At 35.0% G+C, this 16,514-nt stretch overlaps 1 protein-coding gene across 1 annotated transcript; it reads right to left on the bottom strand.

The window, feature by feature from the left end:
• Positions 1-404: 404 nt before the first annotated feature.
• LOC110093072 lies at positions 405-14,778 on the bottom strand. The gene is made up of 2 exons (XM_020817838.2): positions 14,084-14,778; positions 405-970 (listed from the first exon to the last, which is right to left on the bottom strand). The coding sequence occupies exons 1-2, from the start codon at positions 14,434-14,436 to the stop codon at positions 745-747; spliced, it is 579 nt and encodes a 192-aa protein (XP_020673497.1). The 5' UTR covers positions 14,437-14,778; the 3' UTR covers positions 405-744.
• Positions 14,779-16,514: the final 1,736 nt, after the last annotated feature.

Genomic DNA, 16,514 nt, shown 5'->3' with positions numbered 1-16,514 from the left:
CATTAGAACCACCTAATACCTTAGAATCATACCCACATTACTCCGATTATCAGTACATGGCCCACACACAAGTCGTCCATTCCCCATGATTTGGATTCCTTATTGGAGTAAATAAATATCCTGATCTTGTCTCATTTTGGATGGTTATGTAATTGAGTATAGGAAAGACTACTGGAGAGTAAGAGATCACAAACTCTTGCGAGAAGAGCATCCAAGAAACAAAGGAGATCCCTGAGGTCAATTTCAACTTATTCTTGCTTTGCAAATAGTTGCATAAAACCCATCAAAAGCTAATCCTCCATAAAATCCATATATTTTTTGGTTAGATAGGATTAGTCATCTTGAGTGGTTAATATAACAAGTTTCCAATCAAAAAAATATAAATAACACTTAACCTCCCTCCATTTACAAGAATTATACAGACAATTTAATAGGAGAAATGAAAATAGGAGTGATTTTACACACAAATTATGCTTATTGCAACAGAAGTGGCAATGAGTCCACAATGCCTAGCTTATTATGCCTATATGAAAAGTGCATTCTGTACATTTTAGAGTTTTCAGCAGGACAGTACATGGATGCCTACACTATACAATGCCACTCTTAGAGTTTTCGGTAGGACAATACCTGGATGCCTACACTATACAATGCCATCCTCATCTGTGTGTTAAGAGATGAATCCCATGGCTGAAACAAACAACACTCTGCAATCTTTAACCTTTGGAAGAAGAGAAGCTATATATATCAGTTAAAGCTTTCCCGGAAGTACCATTGAAGTATAAAAGCTATCACAAGAAATGATATGAAGAAACTACAGAATCTTTGGCTGGTCCAATAGGTGCCTTGGTTACGCAAGTTCAGGTTATTGGAGCCCCCAGGCCTTCTTCTGCCTTCGTGCCAGAGTTCCATGAAACTGAAATCGTCCTTGCCAACAATACTTTTTGCATTCAGACCACAAATTTCACAAAGCCTGCATTTTAAATGACAGTAAATATTTCATTCATATAAAGAAGAAAATGTGATTTCCATTAAATAAACATAAAACACGAGCCTTCGATATTCCACAAGTCATAAAAAGTAAAATTTTCAAATGTGGAGGAGAAGCGTTACAGTGTGATTCTTATTAAAAAATGCTGACAAGCAATGACAATGCACTCAAAATAATCGGAAAAGTTGGCACCAACTAGGATATGATTTTACGTCCAAAAAGACCTTCATAAATTTAGATTTCGTTTGGCACGGTTTTCTTATTGATTTTTAAAACAACTTTCTAATATAAAAACTTAAATTTTTTATTAGAAATCAGCTTTAAGAAGCAGTAAGAAAACCACCTCAAATGAAACTATAGTATTAGAAAGTTATGACCACAAGGTATCTCCAACAAAGACAAATTTAGAAAGACAGATAAATTTATCCACACAAATTTTTCACCATTCATCACAAATGTTTAATGATTACGATTTAAAGTATAAACATTATAATCCATGTAAAAATGGCAAGATGTGTAAGGACAAAATCTTCTAAAAGAATAATCTTCCCTATTACCTCTCTAAATAAATAAATGTATATAATTAATGGAGCTCCCTTCAAAAAGAATCATGAACTGGAGCTCTTTTCAACCACGTCATCCGGTAAGATAGCATGAACAAAATTACATTGAGTTTAGCAGTATTATCATATAGGACATAAATGGCAATATTGATGTCTGAACCCCAAAAAATTTTATTTTCAAATACATTATAGTCTGGATGTAAAAAATTTTAAAAAAGCAATGTCATCTAGGCTGATGATAACAAATTGTTGTATCAACCCTAATGTCAATAGTGTTAAACCATAAACATCGTTTCAATAATGCCTACTAGTTGACAAGACATGATCAAAAAATATGTTTCCCTTCATAATTTTTTTTAAGGGATCTAAATTATTCAAAATAATAATATTTACTCATTTTAAAATTTATCCTCCCCTCCAACCAATAGAATGTAAAGTAAAGAAAACAAAAGGGAAAGTCATGGTAGTGAATTGACGCTTAACACATAGACACTTCATGAAACTTAGAAAATATCAAAATAGTAGATGAAATGCCAATAGTGGAATGAAATGCAAGATCTAATTTGGTAGCTAGATGGTACATATAATAGAGAGAGAGAGAGAGAGAGAGAGAGTTATGGGTAGTTCAACCTAAACTTTGAGAGCTGAAAAGTCAAAACATAGAAGATGAAGAAGGATGTTTATGAATCACTATCATTAGCCTTATTCCAACTACTTAACTCGGCTTTATCAATCTTTCTCCACTCATTTTTATCAAGGGCTGCATTTAATGTATAAAGTCTTTATTTGCAATTTCTAAACAAATTTGGTTCACTCTTAACTTTTTAGTCTTTTTTTTCAAATTTTAAACAATTTTGGATTATCTATGTGCCTTATTGTTGCACCTTTTGATGTTTCTTGTACATGTCCAAATGATTACATCTATTTCCTATAACCTTATCCACAACGGATGCTACTTACACAGCCTCTCTAATAAAACTATTCCATGTTACATCGAACATATTCATATTATCATACTCCTTTCTATAACACTTAATTGAGTTATTAATAAATTATTTTTTCAACTCTCAATGTAAATATAATATAATTTTCCATACTATCATTTTTGTAAAATTTCATTTTAAATGCTTGTAATATTCTTATATGACATAATTCAACATTTTCTTATTGTTTGTTGCATATAATAGCATAAAGATATCAAAATCATAACGTGTACTATATCCGGGTATTGATCCTCACATATTATTATTTGAAGATTAATATGCCCACATCCACTATAATCAAAGCTTTATCTGGTAAATCCTTTCTTCATTTCTTTTACTTTTCAATTAATTTGGATATAATATATCACCGATAAATATTATGCCATTTACATATTGCATATGTAACTTCTCAATTTGAATATATATTTTTAAGCACCTCTTTTGGATTGGTAGAAAAAAGATTAGCTTGAAATTCTGTTGATTAATTGTGTTGCTATTGTGCAATGTTCGATAAAAGAATATTGTCACCGCTCTACTCTCATAGATATGGATATGTTGACCTCTAGTGTGTTTTCTATGATTGAAGCTTTGGAGGAGGTGCACGCGTGCAATGTAGTACCTTCAGCTCCAAGTTTCCTGCACAGATCAATATCTTAAAATTGGGAATTTGAAAAGAAAAAGAGGCAGATTAGCATTACCAAATTCAGCCTTTCTGATCATTCAATGGAACTCTACTGAGATTTTGAACTGTTCTTTCACTCCACAATTTATTTTAATACAAAACGTTCTCATCATGCATGTATATAATAACTTACTATCTACCTTCCACTAGCACATTTCTCAGTACACACAAAATAGAAGTTTATTAACAACAATAGCAACAACTTCAAGTCTTTACTCCAATATGTGGGGCCGGCTACATGAATCGTTTTTCTTCATTGTGCTATGTCAAGAGTCAAATTCACATTTAAATCTAATAAAGAAAAGTCATTTCTAATATTTTCTAACCAAGCTTTCTTAGGTCTACCTCTACATTTCTTAACATGAGTCCAATCTAATACATCTACTCTCCTAACCGGGTCATCGGAAGGTCACCGTTTTAACACTGTCGTCTCAACTCCTAGATGAGAAAAATGGAGGGTGTATTAGATAGTCGACAACCAGCATAAAACTTGTCGAATAATGATTTACAAGTTTATTAACAAGATAAGTAATTTAATTACCCAAGGGAACACAATTTACAATAACAATAAGCTATGCAAATTCTAGAATAAAAAATAACCTACAAGAAAATCATCAACCTCCTTACTCCAACTATTACGTGGCGGCTTCATAAGAACTCATTTTCTTTGCATGCACAATAAACAAAAAGCTTATGAGCGGCTTCATAAAAACTCATTTTCTTTGCACGCACAATAAACAAAAAAGCTTATGAATATATAAAGCAAAGTGGAAATGTCTCTCTTATGATATACTAGCAAAGTACAACATCAGCTATATAAATTATTCTAGTCTTTCCATCTGCTACTCAACATCGTTATTTCAGGTTAGGGAAAACATAACGAAAGAAAGTCACCATTTGAGAAGAGTAAAGGCATTGCCTTGCACAATTTTTAATATGTTCTTCGGGTATTATGGTCTTTGCTATCCAGTTATTACAAATAGATACAGTTTATTGAAAGTGTAATACCTGGTCATTTTGCCAGCCACAAAATCAATGGTCAATGATGTATACTAATACAACAACAACAAAATTTTATCCCACCAAGGGGGGTCGGCTACATGAATCATTTTTTTTCATTGTGTAATGTTAAGAGTCAAATTCTCATTTAAATCCAATAAAGAAAGGTCATTTCTAATATTTTCAAACCAATTCTTTTCAGGTCTACTTCTACGTTTCTTAACATAAGCCAAATTTAAAACATCTACTCTCCTAATAGGGTCATTAGAAGGCTACCGTTTTACATGAACAAACCATGTAAGGCAACTCTCTCTAATCTTATATATGGCATGAAAACTAATTAATATGCTAGGAGATAATTGGTATGAAGGACCACATGAGATCATGCATAATACAGCAAAGGGAGAAAAGTAAATCCCAAGTATATAAGGAAGAAAAAAATGATAAACAAAAGCCAAAAATTAAAAAATCACGAGGACATATCCCAATTGTTAAGGGAGACTAAACCACACAAACATACATATCAGTAAAAAAATCAAACATGATGCTTTGGTATAGACTTTCATGCAAGAAACGCCTACCTTTTAGACTAAACAAAAGAAATTCTACCTGTATGTTACCTTCTCAACGGCAGATAGATTATAACCATACGACTTGCCATGTGACGAATCGTTATAAAATGCTAACATCCTATGCTTGTCTGCGAAGTCGACTAAAGAATTAGTATATTGGAATGTGGAATATTATAGCCTGATAATAACTAGACATACCTTTCTATAAAAACAAAGATTAAAAATAATGTCAGAATATTAAAAATCATGATGATTAATTCGCTGCAGCTTTAGTAGCTGCAAGCTCATGCATGCCCCCTAGACTTATTTAATCAACAAAATTAAATCGGGTATGCTCATATATTATGTTCATATTTAATTATTAGTTTAAGTATTCGTCTGGAAAAACAAAACCTTCATGTTTAGTGTATTCTCATGAGTCAAGTTATGGGGACTGGTCATGCTATTATCCAGGAATTAAAAAGAAAAAACAAACTAAGAATGAGAAAGGAGCAGGATGAGAATTTCCAAACCAAAAAAAAAAAAAAACATATTATTTGTAAAATGTTAATTATCTTTTCTTTTTATCGGATTCCAATTTTCTAGGAGAAAAATCCCCATGTGAAAATTACAAAAAACCTGAGGGCTTGTATTCTAGAGAAGAAGTGACCAAAACTTTATAATTCATTGTAGCAATGCAATATCACCTTGGCATTAGGCCAAGTAAGAAAATGAAAAGTACGAATAAAATTATTCAGCCATATCTACATGATCGTGCACAAGTTTCAAACAGCCACACGACATCATTTTAACCTCCTAAGAAGCTTAATCCCTCATTGACCTTTGTATCTGATATGGTGGGAGTAGGGGAGCAGAGAGGCTGGTCCAACCCTGCCAGCTAGCTAGGGTCGAATTAGCCCTTGGGCTGGGCAGAACTAAGGGGGAATTTCGGCCCCCTCTTGTGAGGCCGAACAAAGCTATAGATCATTATGAAAGAAGGTTAAGGGGAAGTTATTTGGAAAATTTTTAATTAGAATTGAGGAGGATTTAAGGGGAAGTTAATTAGGAAAATTTTAGATAGAATTGAAGGAAAGGAAAATTAATTAAGGGAACAAGGGAATTAATTATTGTTTTAACTTCAATTTGATTTCAAAATAAGAGAGGGAATTAATTAAGGCAGTAAAGTTGTTTGGGAGAGAAATATGAAGAGCTTATTTAAGGCTAGTGATTTTGTTTTGAGGGTTATGTATATTTTGTTAGTTTGCAATAGTTTTCTTCTTGAGGGCTTTCTAGCGGCGTCTAGGTTGATTGGAAGAGTCAATCTACCTCTCGAATAGTAGATTGTTTGTATCTTTCATTATTGTTGAAGTATTAACAAATACATCAGCCCCAATCCTTGTGTTCTTGCACTTCTTATTTATTGTGCTATTTTCACTTTCAGATTGTATCAAATTGGCATCAGAGCACTTTTTTGAAACCTACGGAGGCAAAGAAGATGAATGTGTTAGAAGAATAAGTGGAGCAAATCAAATCCCGATTAGTGGAGTAGTTCTCAACCAACGAAGGAAGATTTTCATAAATGGAAGGAAGGCTCTCATCCATAGAGAGCCGCTTTAAAAACATTGAAGATATGATGAAGAAAATGATAGAAATGCAGTCAAAAGCTTCATCGATAAGTCTTAGGGATGAATCAGAGAGAGAAAATTCTGGAGGAGATGATGAAAAAACTAATGGAGATGCGATCCAAAACCCTACTGATTGTTCCAATTGCTAACCCTAACTATGATTTGATCGGGATTCTCATGGTCGAATGTAAGGGAAAGGAGATCGGATATAAGGGGGTTCAACGAGGAGAGTTTCATCCATTAAGAGCCACCTCCTATAGCTCCAAAAAAGGGTGGATCATCATTTTCAAAATAGTGGACAGAAAGGAGTGAATTGTGTGGCTGAGATAATGGGGTGACCGACCATTATGGGAGGCATTTCAAGTAAGTGGACTGGGCGACCAAATATGGAGGGGGTCAAGCTGAACCGTGGGATCGGGTCATAGAAGAAAGGTGAGAGTTTCACTCTCAATACATAGGAAAAACAGGGAGGGATCACGATAACTGTTACACTAGAGCTAGAAGAAGCTATTGGGGTGGTGGCAATCCTAGAGGAAGTTGAGGATGAAAATATTTGAAGGGAAAGATGCCTATGGGTGGGTATACTGGGAGGAATGTATTTCATAGTGAATGGGTTGAATGAGCAGGAGAAGCTTATAGCTGCAGGGCTATGTCTAGAGGGGAAAGCCCTAAGATAGATCCAGCAGATGATAGCATGAACACCGACAAAGCAACTGAAGAAAGCTATAACCAATGTCCCATCCTTCCATCTTGAGGACAAGGTGCATCTTTAAAGGAAAAGTATTGATACAGGGGGAAAAGGGGAGCATAGAGGATGGTCCAACCCAGACATCTAGCTAGGGCCGAATCAGCCCTTGGGCTGGGCGAAACTCTCAATAAAACCAAGGGGGGCTTTCGAACCCCTCTTATGGGACCTAGCAAAGCTATAGATCATTATGAAAGGAGGAATTAAGGGGGTTATTTAGGAAAATTTTAATTAGAATTGAGGAGGAATTAAGGTGAAGTTATTTTGGAAAATTTTAATTAGAATTGCATGAAACAATTCTACTTTTGAATTGAAATAAGAGAGGGAAATTAGTTAAGGAAATAAGGAAATTAACTAATTTTTTAACTACAATTTGAATTCAAAATAAGTAAAGAATTAATTAAGACAGTAAAGATGTTTGGGAGGGCAATAGAAAGAACTTATTTATGGCTAATTATTTTATTATGAGGTTATGTGTGCTTTGCTTGTTTCATGTAGTTTTCTTCTTGAGGGCTTCCTAGTCATGTCTAGGTTTATTAGAAGAACCGATCTACCTCTAGAATAGTAGAGCATTTGTACCTTTCTTATTATTAAAGTATTAACAAAAACATCAGCCCCAATCTGTGTTCTCGCACTTTTTATTTATTGTGCCATTTTCACTTTCAAATCGTATTAAATTGGCATTAGAGTACTTTTTGGGACCTATGACAGAAAAGAAGGCGAATATGTTGGAAGGCAAAGTGGAGCAAATCAAATCCCGGTTAGTGGAGTAGCTCTCAACCATCGAAGGAAGACTATCATATATGGAAGGAAGGCTCTATGATGAAGAAAACGATCGAAATGCAGTCAAAAGCATTTACCTAACATTGCACAATAGCAACACAAATAATCAACAAATAATGTTATTGACAATATTCTTTTACCTAGTTTATTCCGGGAGGACTACAGGAGCTGTCGACCCCCTTATGGGGCCCATTCCTGGATGGCAATTTCAAATTAGAGGGGGCGATTTAGGAGGAAAATTAATCTAGGAATGGTTGTTTAGTAATTAAGATTTTATTTGTATTCTTTAAATAAGAAGGCAAAAGGGATAGAGTTAGGGTTAGGGTTATATGATGTTTTGTTGTTTTTGAGTTTTTTCTTAGGTGTTTTGGGCTTTAGCCGCCGGCTAGAGGTTGAGAGAGCATGATCTTCCTCTGGAATTGAAGATCCATTATATCTTGTTTGATTTCTTCTAATTTTCATCTATTATCAAGTTTCCCTAGTGCAACAGACATGATAAGAGGAAAATGAGCAAATGGAGCTGTTGACCTCGATTTTGCCCAGATTTGGGCCCGAACAGTTGACTTGGTCAAATTGACCAAGCCAGACCCTATGGCCCTCCCCACTGGGTTCAGTGGGCCGAGTCGAGTCTGTCGAGCCCGAGCTTGGACCCTGGGTCAACTCGGTTGACCAAGTCAACCAGGGTTGACCACCTAGCCCATTAAGAGCCCAAATCGATTTGAATCCAAACTAAATCTCCTCATGGCTCGATCCTCACTCCCCATTGATCTAAATGACTGATTTGACCAAGTCAAACGTTGACTTGGTCAAATCGAGTCATAAATAGGTCATAAACACCTATTTGGGAGGAATTAATGGTCTTTTAATGGAATTTAAAGCCCCCCTTCGTTTTGAATTGCAAACCACGGCCAAAACCGACCTATTTCCCTATAGATCCAGCAGATGATAGCATGAACACCGACAAAGCAACTGAAGAAAGCTATAACCAATGTCCCATCCTTCCATCTTGAGGACAAGGTGCATCTTTAAAGGAAAAGTATTGATACAGGGGGAAAAGAGGAGCATAGAGGATGGTTCAACCCAGACATCTAGCTAGGGCCGAATCAGCCCTTGGGCTGGGCGAAACTCTCAATAAAACCAAGGGGGGCTTTCGAACCCCTCTTATGGGACCTAGCAAAGCTATAGATCATTATGAAAGGAGGAATTAAGGGGGTTATTTAGGAAAATTTTAATTAGAATTGCATGAAACAATTCTAATTTTGAATTGAAATAAGAGAGGGAAATTAGTTAAGGAAATAAGGGAATTAACTAATTTTTTAACTACAATTTGAATTCAAAATAAGTAAATAATTAATTAAGACAGTAAAGATGTTTGGGAGGGCAATAGAAAGAGTAAATTTATGGCTAATTATTTTATTATGAGGGTTATATGTGCTTTGCTTGTTTCATGTAGTTTTCTTCTTGAGGGCTTCCTAGCCATGTCTAAGTTTATTAGAAGAGACAATCTACCTCTAGAATAGTAGAGCATTTGTACCTTTCATTATTATTAAAGTATTAACAAAAACATAAGCCCTAATCTTTGTGTTCTCGCACTTTTTATTTATTATGTCGTTTTCACTTTCAAATCGTATTAAATTGGCATTAGAGCATTTTTGGGACCTATGGCGGCAAAGATTGCGAATATGTTGGAAGGCAAAGTGGAGCAAATCAAATCCCAGCTAGTGGAGTAGTTCTCAACCATCGAAGGAAGACTGTCATACATGGAAGGAAGGCTCTCATCCATAGAAAGACGCCTTGAAAACTTGAAAAATATGATGAAGAAAATGATCGAAATGCAGTCAAAAGCATTTACCTAACATTCCACAATAGCAACAAAAATAATCAACAAATAATGTTATTGACAATATTCTTTTACCTAGTTTATTCCGAGTGGACTAGAGGAGACGTCGACCCCCTTATGGGGCCCATTCTTGGATGGCAAATTCAAATTAGAGGGGGTGGTTTAGGAGGAAAATTAATCTAGGAATGGTTGCTTAGTAATTAAGCTTTTATTTGTATTCTTTAAATAAGAGGGCAAGGGTTAAGGTTAGGGTTAGGGTTAGGGTTAGGGTCATATGATGTTTTGTTGTTTTTGAATTTTTTCTTAGGTGTTTTGGGCTTTAGCCGTCGGCTAGAGGTTGGGAGGCATGATCTTCCTTTGGAATTTAAGATCCATTATATCTTGTTTGATTTCTTCTAATTTTCATCTATTATCAAGTTTCCCTAGTGCAACAGACATGAATAGAGGAAAATGAGCGAATTGAGCTACAATAGAACTTCACTTGTTTATGTGTAGTTTATTTATACCCCTAACCACAAAATTCAGCACACAACTCTCGTAGAACTTGTAATTGACCTTACACAAATCGTTGATCTGAATGTCGTCAATGAATAACTAGTGCTAATGAAGAAGCAATTGAGAGCACACTGTAGCTATTGAGAAAGCTTTTTGTCTAGATACCTTGATCGTAGGTTTGTGATGAATTTCATATTTATAGAAATCAGAGCTAGAATAACAGGATAGTAGCAGATATCAACAACTAATATATTTGATAAATTTTGCCACTTCAAATTTATATTTGTTAAGCATTTCACATATTTCTAGAAGAAAATTAAGCACCGTGATTGGATAAAACAAAAATTTTAACTCAAATGATTTGTGGGAAAATTCCAAGATTTCAAAAAACTAACCTATCAAAATGATCTACCACTTACAGATTGGATAACCTATATGCGAAACTTCATCTCAATCAACTACAAAAAATAACTAAGTTTTGTAAAACCTCAGTTTGTTGGAGATGCCTGTTTTTTCAAGCATGTCAGTTGGGTTTTGAAACTATTCTTCTTCCAATAATCCTCAAATCAAGTGGTACTTTATTTGAATGTGTTTCGTCTTAAATGAAATGTGGCTTTCTTAGCAATGTGTATCAACTATCACTAAAAAGAAAATTGTCATTATGCACAGTTTCCAATTTGTACAAACTCTTAAGCATGTTCATCTTTTTACTAGTTTCAATAATTGTCACATACTAATGATAGTACACTACCACCCAAGGTATAAACATATCTTATTTTGTACTATGTTGAACATTCCAATTGCCGCTCAAATCAACATTAAGAAATCCTTATAATCTCAAGTCGCCTTTCATCAAATGTAAATAAAACTATACCTTCCATGTAGCATAAAATCCACTTAACCACGTCCCAATGCATCTTCCTTCAATTTGACGTATATTTGCTCATAGCCCCTATCATATGAGCTACATATTGTCTAGTATACACCATCACAAATATTAATAAGGCACATGTTAAATTATAAGTAAGTTTTCCTATGTGTTGCCTCCTCAATTGTTTCAAATAATTGTTGATTTAAGAGCTTCAAGTAATTCACCCGAGGATTTTTCACTAATTTTAAGCATTGAACCTATTTAACAACTTTTTTAATATAAGAAGCTTCATACTCAAAGTTTTGCTTGGGATTTTGCCTTATTTCCCGATGACAAATTGCAACATGTTACCAACTCTAAACACTTTCCTCTGCCAGTAACCACACTGCATTGTAGGCCTAAAACAAGATTGAATCTCACTACGTGAATCGAGCCTTTATAGTCTCAACTCTATTGTTGAATCCTCAATGGAAGAGACGATGATCAACAACCGAGATCACTGGAAGAGACGATGATCAACAACCGAGATCACTCCTTTTTTATCTTAGTTTATTGTATTTTGATTTAATTTTGCATTTCACATTTTTACCCTTATTTAAGAGTCTTGTCTTATGTAAGCCCAAAGGGCAAAGTTGTCTTTTTAAATTTATTTTGCTTTTTTGAGGCCTATGTATAGAGGTCCTTGCTCTTTATATTAGCATGATGGATTATTAATAAAAAAAGGTTTGTACCTTTGTTCTTTGGAGAGAACTTGGGTGAGATTTCTATGGGATGGAATCGGAGCTTCCACCAGCCACAGGATGGGTCCAGGCTCGTAGCTTGAAGTCCCTTGGAGAAGGGCATCGTATTACCCGTCAGTCACAGGATGTGTCCGGGCTGACGATTGTATCTTTCTTTCCCTAAAACCTTTTCTTCTCCTCACTTGACCGCCGGCCAAAATTGCCCACTTGCCATCGGCCGATTCTCCCACAAACCCCTCCAATGCCACAAGCCTCCTCCACTTTATCCATATCAACCGTCGGCCATAAACCCCTCCACCTCCATAGCCGGCCAACCACCTCACCCCTAGCCTCTTCCCTCCTTCATTCCCCTTCGTTTTCCTAAATTAGGTTGAAGATAATTTGAAAAAAAAATTGAATTCAAATCCAATTAGTTTGAGATTTAAAACCTTTCCTAAATTACTAAATCTACTTTTGGAAAGTTCTTCAAATCAAATTCCAATCAATTTGGAATTGTATTTCATTAAATCATTTCTCCCTTAATTGAAGAATTGATTAATTTTCTTTTCCTTTTCTCCCATAACCGGCCCCTTCTCTCTCTACCCGCCGCCCCTTCCCATTTTGCTCTTGATTGGAGTCAATCTTGCTTGATAGTCTTCTTTCCTATTGTGGATGTGTTTTAATATGGAAAACATTTGAATTTAAATTCAAGTATATTTAAATTTCAAATCCTTTCACAAATTTAGTAATCTTATTTTAGGAAAGTATTCAAATCAAACCTATTTCAAATTCAAATAGGATTTGATTTAAATAATTCCTCCATAATTTAAGGTTCCCCACTTGGCAAGCATTTAAATCTCTCTTCATAAACTCCCAAGTCCCTCTTAATGTCGTCAAACCCTCCCCCCTTAGTTATTTAATTCCTTAATTGGATATCCAATTATGGGATTTAATTAACCACCCCCCCCCCCCCCCCCCCCCTCTTTCCTCATTTTATTTTAATTTCAATTTTCAAATTGCCCCCACTTCATCCGTCCTACATCACTCCTACTCGCAATTCTTGTGAGAAATGCTATATAACCTACTTTGACTATCAACTTAGACCCATTATAAAGTTTTTCGAGTGAGGTCTAAGTTGATAGTCAATAGTTGACTACTTCAATGTTCAATAATCTACAATCATAACAAGAGCAAGAACATATATAATTATTGGATAAACTAAAAGCAAAAAAAAAGAGTAACTTTAATTGAACAAATAACATAAATAACCATTTAATTACAGTTGAACGCCGTCTTTGTCCATCCTTAATGGAGCACTGATTTGCTCACTAAAAAGTGCAACTGATTGTGTACATTGGAATAGTAAACTAACAAAATCTAAAACTGTTCATAAACACTTAATTTTTTAATAATACTCCAACAACAAAAGTTTCTTAACAACATTAAGATAAAATACATCAAATCATTGAAAATCACTAAATCCAAATAAAAAGTATAATTAGAGTTTATGTTGCATTCAACAATAACAGGATGCAAAAAATTGAATATTATTATGGGAGAAGATAGATTGCTTTCAAGAAGACAAGAACACAATGGGTTAGGTACCATTGCGGATTTAACTCCTTTGGGTGATATTACAAATAAAAACTAGAAAATTTTATAATTGAATCAAGATGGTGAAAAGAACCGTTGAGTATGAAGCATGATTGACTGAACATTTTCCATTGCTTAAGAAAATAACCAAAAGAAAGCAAAAAAAAAACCAGTTTTTTGCACAAATTGCATCTACGGCAATATTATATTGTTCAAGTGTGTAAGTATTTAAATAAGTCAAAGGACTTACCAATTTTCAAAGAAATAGTAATGTTTTCAATAATTTATATAAAAAAATATTTATCTCTCCAACCCAAAAAATTGCAAACTGATTGTTTTCTAGTTTTCTTTTAAGACTTGAAAGAAAGTAAAAACTGTAGAAATTTTGCGGGACAAAAGTCACATGGAAAGTTCAAAGGGTCGAAAAGATGCAGAAAGAAGGGTTTTACGCTGATCGGTCGCTAAGGACATGTAAGAGACCCCACAACCAATAACATTGTCGAACTATGACAGACGTGGGAAAAAGATCATGATAAAAAAATATATCTAAGAACAGCACAAGAGAGGAACCGCAACAAAAACACTCCAATGTAAATGCCAATTCTGTAGAGTAGAAACAATTAAAGACACTTAATTTATAAATTACCTGTTTCCCTTCACCCTAAACCAAGCCTCAGCACAGCGTCGGTGCGCGATCCCAAGTTCTTCCTTGCATCCACATCCGATTTCGATCAGCTCCCAACCTTCCTCCACCGATCCAACCAGCTCCGAGCTCAAATGACAGATCCGGCAAATTTTCTCACCCTCCATCTCCGAACACTCACCGCCACTCTCCAGATCAACCGCCATGGTATTTTCTTTCACCTTCTCTCTTCCGGTATCCTCCAATGGATCAAGAGCGGAGCAAAAAGTGTCATCAGAGATCACCTCAATAACGATGGTTGCTGTCGGCTCAATCCCAACGGTCGGTGCTCTCTCCTTCTCGTCACCGCCCTCCATCGCCGTCTCGCACAGAACCACAGCGGACCTCAGAAGCCAATTTTGTGAAAAATGAAAGGGGATATTTCAAGCAAAAAGGAAATGCTGGCCATCTCGAGCGAGGAAAACGATAGACCTCAGCCAAAACGGAGAATCCGAGAAAAATATGCAAATTTTAAAAAGGTAAGTGAAATCTCCAAGTGATAAGAAAACGATCAGGACGAAAATCAGCGATGGAAGAGAAGAGAAAAACCCTCCAATCGCCGAAGATCACCAGAACGGAAGGCAAGCAGGCGGCAGACGCTAAGTCGCCATTTGTCTGCGAGGGTGGAAAACGGAAGTACAGCAGAGGTTTGAAGATAATTACGGAATGCGCCATGTAGACCAAGCGATACATGGTCGGTCTAGCACCGGAGGTTGAGAGCGAGAAAGCGACCAGGCGACGTGGCATCATTTGAGAGTGATTCGCGCTGTCATGGGTCCCATTCCATGTGCAACGTTGCTTTAAAAAACCTCTCCAGGTGGAGACCAAGTGCTTCAAGTATTTTATCCTTTATAGAATAAAATATATAAATATATTTTTATCTGATTAGTGCTGCGGATATTTTTAGATGCAGGTATTACTTGGTAGGTTTGCTTCTTGTTTTTTTACTTTAAAATGAATAATATTTAATGATACGATATTTTTGGATGACGTGGCAAATTTATATGGAAATTTTTATCTAACCACGTCATTACTTTATGTTTTAGGAAAACAATTCTGAACACGCAATCCGTTGATAAATTGGCTTCGTTTGTAATTTTTTTTTAAATTACTCTACAAAAATAACTCCATATAATACATAGAAAAACATGATAATATAATAAATTTAAAATATAAATGGTCTATATTTTATTTCAACAAACACTTAGATATTGTATAGTCTAGTTTACTTGAAGGTTTTAACATAAATATGAATTTTCGATCATATATATTTGAATTAATCCAAAAGGTCTGATACCAAAAATCTTGAAGAAAATTTGAAAGATAGCTTAACTTAAACAAAGCAAGCTTTTATTTCCAAACAAACTAAACTTACATTTGTTGGATTCAAATAGGTCTCAGGATGCTAACCTTACTAACACTTATGCCAAAAAAGCTAGAATCCGAGAACCCATGATGAGTATAAAAAGAGATTAAGAAATTTAAGTGAACATATATCACTAGCTTAATGGTTTATTTAGAATGTGTTAAAAGTTTAAATTCACTTAGAAAGTTAATTACCTTTAGCTTGGATGATGAATTTCATTGATGACAATCCATTCGAGGTGGCGACGAGTGGCTTTGAGAGTGTGCATCTTGCTGGGGTATTAGTCATAGTCAAAGTGGTTCTTGTGGACCCTTCCCTTTCCCTTGGTAGTGTTTGCTCAAGAAAAATTGCTCTCAAGCTCGAATCCCGCCTTCTAGACTTAGGATTCTTTTTTCTTAAGATAAATTGATTTTAAATTTACCAAAATTTTCCTGATGTTCATATCGAGTTTTATTTAAGTCTAGAGTCCTTACTTCTTATGAGTGAAAGTGCGCATAGTTAAATACCCCTCGTACTTCTTGGGATATCACTCTCAATTAAGGATGAGTGATTTTAACATAACTTTTGAATTATAAGTTTAGTAGTCTCATTTGTGGGGGCTAGAGGTAGATTATATCAATATCTCATGGGTCTGTCATCCCAAGAATATTATAAATCTCAGTCTACTTACATCAACAAACCATTAGTTATAACATTCAGAGAATTTGATTAGCATTCATGATTTGCCTCCTCTTAGATGATTAGATATTTGCTTTGGTTTTATGGTGTTATAGTTTAAGTGTGGGGCTTATATCTGTTAGAATAACGATTTGTTTATTTAATTTGGGGTTTGTGGCTTCTTTCATGAGTGCAAATATTCTATCTCAAAATTCTTGATTGTTCTTTCATTCCTCCATTGAGGCTATACATCACACTGAGTTTTAACTACACATATGACCACTATGTGCATTAAATATAGAATGTGAGATAATTGAGAGCATCATTAAATCTTTATAGGATAAGAGTCTTCATTTGTACTTAATATGATCT

The sequence above is a fragment of the Dendrobium catenatum genome, unplaced genomic scaffold (genome assembly GCF_001605985.2).
Source record: "Dendrobium catenatum unplaced genomic scaffold, ASM160598v2 fragScaff_scaffold_82, whole genome shotgun sequence".
NCBI classification, from domain to species: Eukaryota; Viridiplantae; Streptophyta; class Magnoliopsida; order Asparagales; family Orchidaceae; genus Dendrobium; species Dendrobium catenatum.
Note: the sequence above shows the minus strand (reverse complement) of the source record. Positions and strands in the feature narration are given on the sequence as shown.

Excerpts from the sequence above, each read along its gene's own strand:
- LOC110093072 (XM_020817838.2), bottom strand. The coding sequence starts at position 14,436 with ATGGAGGGCGGTGACGAGAAGGAGAGAGCACCGACCGTTGGGATTGAG. Across the intron at positions 971-14,083 it reads TTTAGGGTGAAGGGAAACAG|GCTTTGTGAAATTTGTGGTC; the intron begins GTAATTTATAAA and ends TTTAAAATGCAG.